A 9,835-nucleotide genomic window follows, 5' to 3' on the forward strand; every position below is an offset into this window, starting at 1 on the left:
TATTACCAATAGCATCTTCATAATTCCCAGCAGTAAGGGATAACCCGGATATGGCATCTGCAGCAGCATCCTCTACCAAGGTTAAGAGATAGTTGAATTTATCAATGGTTGAAATACTAGTATTATCATGAATAGATGATTGAAACGAATCCCAAAAAGTTTGCCACTTACTAATATCTCCATCAAATTTTCGTAAATCCAGTTAAGGTAAGTTTATACGTGATGCAGAATAATCTGTATGATTATTTATATTTACTTGCTGTGGGTTACTAATAGTAGGTTGTAGTTCTGGATCATTTTGTACTTCAAGCGATATTTGTTCCTGTTTTTTTACTTGGCTTGACCTTGACTAAGTTAGATTCAAGACGATGAAGCGTTAAAGTTAAAAAGTTCAGAGTATTCATCACTTGTTTCTATCTCTTCAATGATATTATCTTCATCAACAGAGTTCAGAATTCCTTGTCCAATGTTTGTAAAATCTCTGATTTTTGTTGAAGAGTTTCTCTAATCTGGTTCAATTTATCAAATACGTGTTCCAAATTTTCACTTTCAGATGTCAAACTAATCAGAATTTCTTCAGCCTTACTGACAAACCTTTTCACAACTGCCCTGTGTCCTTCTCTAACCTTTAACTTTCTATTTTAAACTCGCGGGCATTGTTTATATTTAACAATAAACGAAAAAAGAAACCCAAAAACTACCTCTTTGTGTACAACGGAAGTTGAAGTTTTCGCACGCTCTATGACGTCGTTTGTTGACAAAACTTTCTTAGCCTATTTCGTTGAGAATTCGTCTTTACATTCCTTTATTATCTTCCAATGCGTCTTGTCGGACCATGTAATGGAGACTTTGGATGGCTTCTAGGTAAAATACATTCAAAACACGTTTTGTTAGGTTCAAATTTCCAGATTTAATTCCGTAATATTACCATTAAGAGTTTAGACGAGTGTCCATGCTGTCGCGCCCGATCTCTTCTGAACAGCACGTGATGTCAAGCGTAGATTACCCAGTCTCTCAAAATAAACAATTATTAACTGTCTAAAATATGGACTTGTACTTTAGGATCACAAACAAACCTAGCTATGTTTTTTATTCTTCCGTATCGAGAGTTATAAATTAAAAAAATGAACATTTAATTATTGAAAAAATTCACTGACAATAGCATTTTATTGTTGTCGTCCCCGTCCGTCCGTCCGGCGTCCACAATATATCAGATTCACTTAAATTTATACACAGTGTTTAAGGTCATGAGACGAAGAAGCCTATTGATTTTCACCTATTTTCGATAATTACTGCCAGTTATTGCCCTTGATCACTTCAAAAAATCTTGTGGACGCTCTAGAGGTCAAAGTTAATATCTGATTGACTTTAAATTAATACACAGTGTTTAAGGTCATGAGACGAAGAAGCCGATTAAGAGCATGTCCGCGAGAAAACCATGCAGAAGGTGCTAAGGCTTCACTCACAGATTTTGACCAAATTTGGTTTATAAGTTGGGATAGTCCCAAAACACATAAATGTGCAATATTAGATAAATCTTTCAATTCCTGTATGAGAAAATTGAAAAAACATTTTTCATATGGTGAAATTGCCAAAATCTGTCTTTTCTCAAATACCAACTTTGGCAAGTCCTTACACCTTTACTATACGTAGCAGAAAGACCAAACTCACACAGTTTATCGATGACTCAGTGCTGTTACCACAATATTAACTTCAGACGATTCTGGCGAACGAGATCTGTATACGGACTGGATATCAAAGTCTGTCTAAATTTTTCGTCACCCAAAGTTTGACACCCTATAACTACTTCTTTCATGGGGTGGGTTTAAAAAATGTATGCTCACATGAACAAGCAACCTCCCAACATTTGATACAAAAAATAAAAATGACCGGAATCGACTTGACAAAAACTAGTTAAAGGAAACAATAACCCATGAAATTAATCTGTAATTTCCCTATTTTGGAGATAATTAACCGTAGTAGATAAAAAAAAAACCTAACAATTTATTTTCCTTTTCATTCATATGGTGTTTACTACCAGCCCTAAAATACATTAGTATCTGTTTTATAAAAATGTCTTGAAAAAAAATACTTTCAAAGGCCTGTAATCGTTCATGGCTCATCTGGCGTCAACGGGAATTGGCTTCCGAGTTGTCCACGACCTTCCATTGGAGTTTCGACGTGCTCAATCTTAACAAACATATCCATTACTCTCAAATAGACATTATTTTAAATAAAATAATCCAACGAAAATGAAAAATTCACCTCAAAGTGAGATTCGAACCACCAACCGCATGACTTCCCCCAACCCACCCTCTCACCGAGTTGCTTGTCCTAGGGCCCTGTTCGGGGGGTTTGCCTAGGGCCTCTCTTATTCTAAATCCGGCCCTGAAGGTGCAGCTGACGGTGCCCGAGAGCTGTAGCTACCATACTACACTGTTCAATGTCACCCACTTCGACGCAATTAGGATTTAAGCTTCCACATTTCTGTATTGTAGAAATCAGTGGATGTGTCCCAAAATGAATAGTGGAAACATGCTCTGAAATTAAACATTTTGTTGCCATTTTCGGTAACCTGTTTGAAAATGAAATCTTAAAGAGACAATACAACAAATATGTTAAAGGGACATAATGACAATACCAAATATACAATAAATACGAATACACACTTATATAGAGTACAACATGGTACAAATAATGGCTATGGATATGATGAAAACGTATAAAAGTCCAAAATTTTATTTCTCTAATTAAATTTGCAAAAAAATGTATCACAAAAGCTTATTTTTAGCACTTTTCAATAAGCTGTATATTTTAAGTATGTTGTATTCCTGTCATTTTTTTTACACCTATGGATACTATGTGCTTAGCACTTCAAAACCATCCAAAGAAATTCTACTTGCGACCATGAAAGAAAAAGTTACAGTATCTTTTTCTGCACTATAAGGACAATGTGAATATGGTACCCTAAAACAAGTCCACACAAAATTAGTATGTACTGATTTTTTTTTTTTCAAATTAGTGCTGGGGTAGAAGTTGACCACCCGCTTTATCAGACAGGGTCAAAATTAGAAGGTTGCTATTCCACCATAGAATGCAGTCTGTTCTTAAAAAGGGTGATAAATACACATGTGAAAACCGCAATTTTACCAATAAAATGAATAATTCCTGTACAGTATTTTAGAGCGACATCAGACTGTAACCACTTCAGCATGTTACCTCTTGCCCCTAGGGGCAAAAACTTCCGACCCCCCCATCTTAGGACTTTTTGCGATTTTTGCATGGTCTTCTCGCAGATACACTCTTAATTTTAATTTTCAGCGATTTCCGATAATTACTGCCAGAGTTATGGCCCTTGATCACTTTGAAAAATCTTGAGGATGCTCTAGAGGCTAAAGTTAATATCCGATTGACTTTAAATTTATACACAGTGTTTACGGTCATGAGACGAAAAAGCCTATTGATTTTCAGCGATTTCCGATAATTACTGCCAGAGTTATGGCCCTTGATCACTTTGAAAAATCTTGTTGATGCTCTAGAGGCTAAAGTTAATATCCGATTGACTTTAAATTTATACACAGTGTTTGAGGCCATGAAAAGAAGAATCATATTGATTTTCAATGATTTTGGATAATTACTGCTAAAGTTATGATTTTCAAAGATTTCGGATAATTACTGCCAGAATTATGGCCCTTGGTCACTTTGAAAATATTGTGGACGTGGACGCTCTAGAGGCTAAAGTTAATATCCGATTGACTTTAAATTTATACACAGTTTTGAGGCCATGAGATGAAGAACCATATTGATTTTCAACAATTTCGGATAATTACTGCCAGAGTTAGGGCCCTTGATCACTTTGAAAAATCTTGTGGACGCTCTAGAGGCTAAAGTTAATATCCGATTGACTTTAAATTTATACACAGTGTTTAAGGTCATGAGACGAAGAAGCCTATTGATTTTCAACAATTTCAGATAATTACTGCCAGAGTTATGGCCCTTGATCACTTTGAAAAATCTTGTTGATGCTCTAGATGCTAAAGTTAATATCCGATTGACTTTAAATTTATACACAGTGTTTGAGGCCATGAGATGAAGAATCATATTGATTTTCAATGATTGATACACAGAGTTTAAGGTCTTGAACAGGTAGATCCATGATGTTAAAAGTTTTGTATACTAAACGTTAGCATGGGGCAGAACTTTATAAAAACTAAACAAATTCTAATGGTTTTCTGATAATTACTTAATGAGTTGTTACTCTTAATCAGATATTAATGTATTATAAATGTTTCATTACCGAAAAAAGTAAAAATATGCGACAACTCTTGTTGACTGCCTGGACGATATAGCTGCTGTGGACATATGTTTCCTTGCCTGGCAACCTATCTTTTATTTATGTCTGTTAGATTTTATTTGGCGAAACACAGCGGTCGTCAGCTGACTTTACAGCCTCAACTTGGTTCAGCCGATCTTCATGCTACCTTTTATGGCCCTAAAAAAGATGATGGAGAAAGTAGCGGGGCCAGTGCCAAGAATCCACGTAAACATATATTACAAGTTTCTACTTATCAGATGTGTATATTGATGTTATTTAATAATAGTAGAGAAAAATGGACATATGAGGTAAATACATTTCTACTTGTTTTTAATTTAGATGGATTTATTACCAGTTGAAAAGGTATCCAGATTATATTGCTATCAAGATATTTTTGAGCAAAATTCTGAAGTTGTTGTTGCAATAATGTGATGAATTGGTTCTTACTCCCGAGATGCTTTGTACGGGAATACATTATTTATCAATTATATATTTTGATATTTACTATAATAAGATTTTCTTTTAAAGTGTACTACAGTCCATTCTGATATTTAAGTTGTGTTATGCTATATTTTAGGAAATAAAAAACCATACGGATGTGCCAGAAAGAGAATTAACTCGAGCCCTTCAATCTTTAGCCGTTGGTAAATTAGCACAAAGAATTTTACATAAAGACCCCAAAACAAAGGATATAGGTAAAATATAGATATCTTTGTCATTATATTTATGGGGTTATGATAGTTGTGCTGTCATGATAGAAGTAGAAAGTCTCAGTTTTGATATTTGAATTGTCAAGTTTTTTAAGGCATGGATTCTGATTGTTACGGGTAATACAGACGTCTGTTCACAAAATAAAGTTTACATCTGAACTTCAGCAATTATGTGGGTTCAATTACATGATTGAATTAACATACATGTACTTGTAGAAGTAGACAGGGCATCTAATCCAGCCTTTTACTTCCTGTGAAAGCTTATGGACTGGTATTTTTCGAGAATCGGATGATGCATGACGTTAGATCTATGCCATAATTCTGTTGACTGTCTGAGGAAGGAATATAATTTAGCAAAGGAATTAATGTTAAACAGTTTTCTGTATAGACATATTATGAGCCTTACTGTATGAAAATCAAACTTTGAATAATCATCTTCATTTGTATGTTTTACAGAAGCTGCTCATGTATTTACAGTTAATGATCAATTTACATCTAAATTATTTAGAGTTAAAATACAAATGGGTAAGTCTTACATCTAAATTAGTTTAGTGTTTCTTCATCTTGACAACAATCTTCATAAGCCTGGTTTGTGCAGAAAATTAGATCGTTAAACTCAATTTCATAGTTACAAATACAGTGAAGATGATGTGCAAAATTTACTATGTAGTAAATTTCCTCTTAATAAGACTGTTAATATTTGTTAAAATACTGGACAAATTAATCAATTTTTTTATCTACTAGAACAAATATAGGTCTTACAAGTGTATGTCTTACACAATCTTGCCCTAGACTCTTTTTCACTGGTTACTTTATTTCTTTATGTGTTGTAGTCCAGGCAAGATAGCATAAGTGCAGGCAGTTGCTGTAATAGAAATGCTGACCACGGTTTATGGTCGGTCTTGACATATATTAATATTATCACCAAAAAAACTCTCAGTTCGAAATCCGTGCCCAAATGCGTCAAATTAGCAAAATCCAAAATGGCCGCTGGTTTTGGCTTGTAAATTCCTATTTCCACCCAATTATCATAATATAATGGAGTTTGGTATCAAAATATACATTTTTGGGGTTACTGAATCTATTTCCATACACACTTTTGTGATAAGTGTTCCCGTTGAGTCAATATTGGGGGTTATTCGAGATGGCGGTCAGTTTTGGCGGGAAAATATACGTTTTCGAGGTAGCTGTATCCCTTTTTATACGCCCACATTGAAATGGGGTCGTATATTGTGTCGCCCCTGTCCGTCCGGCCGGTGTCAACAATTGCTTGTGGACGCTCTATAGGCTGAAGTTAATATCCGATTGACTTTAAATTTATACACAGTGTTTAAGGTCATGAGACAAAGAAGCCTATTGATTTTCAGCAATTTCCGATAATTACTGCCAGAGTTATGGCCCTTGATCACTTTGAAAAATCTTGTGGACGCTCTAGAGGTCAAAGTTAATATCCGATTGACTTTAAATTTATACACAGTGTTTAAGGTCATGAGACAAAGAAGCCTATTGATTTTCAGCGATTTTCGATAATTACTGCCAGAGTTATGGCCCTTGATCACTTTGAAAAACCTTGTGGACGCTCTAGAGGCTAAAGTTAATATCTGATTGACTTTAAATTTATACACAGTGTTTAAGGTCATGAGATGAAGAATCCTAGCCATTTTCAACGATTTTCAATAATTTTTACCAGAGTTATGGCCCTTGATCACTTTGAAAAATCCTGTGATGCTCTAGAGGCTAAACTTATCATCCGATTGACTTCAGATTGATACACAGAGTTTAAGGTCTTGAGTCGAACAAGTATATTGATTTTCAATGAATCTTTATGACTTGAACAGCTAAATCCATGATGTTAAAAGTTTTGTATACTAAACGTTAGCATGGGGCAGAACTTTATAAAAACCAAACAAATTCTAATGGTTTTCTGATAATTACTTTAACTTAATGAGTTGTTACTCTTAATCAGATTTTAATGTATTATAAATGTTTCATTACGGTAAAAATATGCGACAACTCTTGTTGACTGCCCGGACAATATAGCTAGGGCTGTACGATATTTAATAATAATGTCACTTTGCTATTGAATAAATTAAATATAAATGCAGTGTGAGTGAGAATTGCTTTATTCATACACTTTAAACTTTGCTTTTTTTATAATATAAATTTATTAAAATCATGGACCTTATAATACATGGACTGGCAACGGCTTATTAACCTAACGGAAGTTGTTAACGAGTTATGTCCCTTAGCGGTGTCTGTAGTTACCCGACATGCGTACTGCTCCATTATGAGTAGAATGGCTTACAAGACCTATAAAATAAATCAGCGAGCCGTCGGATGTTTATATTTTTTGCTAATATACAATCCAACGCACAATGAACACCGATTATATCCACTGGGATGATTCCGATATGGACTTAGAGGATCTATTAAGAGAATTCACTGGGCATGACAATGAAAGGGTGAGGGATGACACAAGTTCAGACGAATATAATCCTGATCCTCGCCTAGTTGGCGAAGAAGAAAACATACGACCCGTACAAACATATATATGTCCAGTTTGTAGAAAGATTTATAAAACCATTCGTGGTTTTCGTGGACATGTGAATATAACCCATAATATGCCAGACTTGAAAGGTAAATATCAACTTATCTCACCTAACACTAACAAAAGAATTTAAATAATCACTTGTCTTGATAAGTTGATTGACTGGGCAGATGATAATAATAATAAAATATAAGATGTATGCTTTACCATGACAGTATTTGAATTTATTCTTGAGTATACAGTAGACAAAACAATTAACTATAATGATTAATTTATATATTTTTAAAATTATATACCCAGTTCATTGATATAATTGACAATATAATATTTATAAAACAAATAAATAAGTCAAAACTTTTTTTCTATTTCAGCCCACGAAAATAGGACAAACACAGAGCAGTGTACGGACGCTGACAAAAGTGAAAAAGGAGATGGGTCACCACTGAGAATTTTTGAATTTTTTCAAACAATTCTTATAGAAGCTATTGTACTAACCCTAGCTCAGATGACATCCGGTAGGGTACTTTCGGAAAAAAGAAGAAACGTCAATTTAATTGGTGTCACAATCAGTGAATCTTGTGAGGCCAAAAAGAAGATTCAAGTACACCTAGAAAGCCCACTGTTTTCAATATTTTCGAAACTTGGAGTAGGATAGTCAATGGGATCTGACCGAGAACATATGTGTAAAGCTTTTCATGTTTTGCGGCTAGATGATAAATTCTGTTCCGATTTTTCAAGACTGCTAATTTTTGCAAATGCTGATCTGCATATCAGGCATTCATTCATCCAATCTTTCTTACAGAAATTAGTTACAGTTTTACTTCAAACTACTAACAAAAATATTGAAAAATCCTCTGAGGTAGAACCAACAGATATATCATACTCTGACCAAAGTGTGCTGTTTTATATTGCTGGATTTATTGTACATCCTCTCAACAAAATCATTAATAGTACATGTAATGAGGATCAAGAGGTATTAAGTATTAAAGAAATCTCTGTTGTGTTAGCACCTAGGATCAATGTCAGGTTACTTAATCAATTGTCAGTCCCTTAAGTATTTCCTGATTAATTACATCAACCAATAATAGATACATGTCAGGTATTGGAGGTTAAATTTGTAATAGCAACAAAGATTAAAAAGGTCAACAATCAACATACTTGCACTTTTGTATAATTTTAAACACCTTGACCCCAAGATAAAAAACAAAATAGGCTTTTGTATGATCTAACATAATAATATATTAAGGAAAAATAATGATAAAAGGAATAGGGACCGACACAATCATTTATTAACAATGACAGTGCATATAAATCTATTTAATTTATGTATTATTCCTATAAATGTTTTACTGCTGGCTCTTTCTTTTTCTTTTCAGGTAACTTTTATCTGGGAAGAGTCATATCCAAAGAAAACTGCAGACTATAAATGGTTTTTAATTGCTGAAGTTGTGAACCCTTTTAAAGGACTTTTAACTAATGTTTAACTATATGGAAGTAATTGCATGAACAGTTTTTAATATGTAAATAATGTACGGGTCCAGCTATGTGGTTTTTACTGTGAGAACTTCACTTTTCCACATAAGCAAGTGGTTTGTTTTCCCACGTGTTTTTTTTTTCAATCCTGTTTTAACTTATGACAAATGGAGAACTCTTCTCACAACACCAATTTTTGAAAACTGTGTTTTAAAGTGTCTTTTTTTTATACACAACAGCTTTTTTATTATATTTTATTTATTACTTTTTATTAGATCTATATAGTTTGTAGAATTAGACAACTTAGCAGAAAAATAAATGAATTAATACTTATATTTTTGGTCTTCAACTTCTTAACATGGTCATTCATCTGCGGGTAGATGAAGTTAATAACGTTAGCTCAATGTCTCTATACCTAATTTACAAAGCTTCAATAATACATGTAGATACATTAATTTATAAACTCTATAACCTAGGCCTCTTACAGTTCAGTTAGCAGAATGGCACCAAATTGAGTCCTTTTTAGTCATGTGCGTGGACTAAAAAAAAACAAAATAGGGTTTCGATTTATCATGTATTTATTAGGATTTTGAAATTTAACAAAAAATACAACAATTTAAATAGCAAATATTTACAATAAAATTTCAATTGGCTTTAAAATAACAATGCAGTATGATAAAATTATTACATAGTTTTTGTAAAATCAAACAACTTAGCAAAAAAATAAATGGATTAATACTTATGTTTTTGGTTTTCAACTTATTACCATGGTCTGGGGTAGGTGAAGTC

General features: G+C 33.5%; 1 protein-coding gene and 1 long non-coding RNA gene across 2 annotated transcripts in view; both read left to right on the forward strand.

Annotated features, from left to right (window-relative positions):
- The window catches only part of LOC130010735 (cullin-3-like), a 145,661-nt gene extending 140,987 nt beyond the window's left edge, over positions 1-4,674 (forward strand). The window contains exon 13 of the mRNA XM_056098723.1: positions 4,407-4,674. Coding sequence (XP_055954698.1) covers positions 4,407-4,674 — 268 coding nt within the window. The remainder of the gene's footprint in view (positions 1-4,406) is intronic.
- Positions 4,675-5,591: 917 nt separating this feature from the next.
- Positions 5,592-9,559, forward strand: LOC130013190 (uncharacterized). Its single transcript, XR_008788545.1, has 3 exons — positions 5,592-7,662; positions 7,945-8,546; positions 8,950-9,559. It is a non-coding gene; the product is annotated as an uncharacterized LOC130013190 (long non-coding RNA).
- The last annotated feature ends 276 nt before the right edge of the window (positions 9,560-9,835 follow it).

This window comes from Patella vulgata, chromosome 1, assembly GCF_932274485.2.
Source record: "Patella vulgata chromosome 1, xgPatVulg1.2, whole genome shotgun sequence".
Classification (NCBI taxonomy): Eukaryota; Metazoa; Mollusca; class Gastropoda; family Patellidae; genus Patella; species Patella vulgata.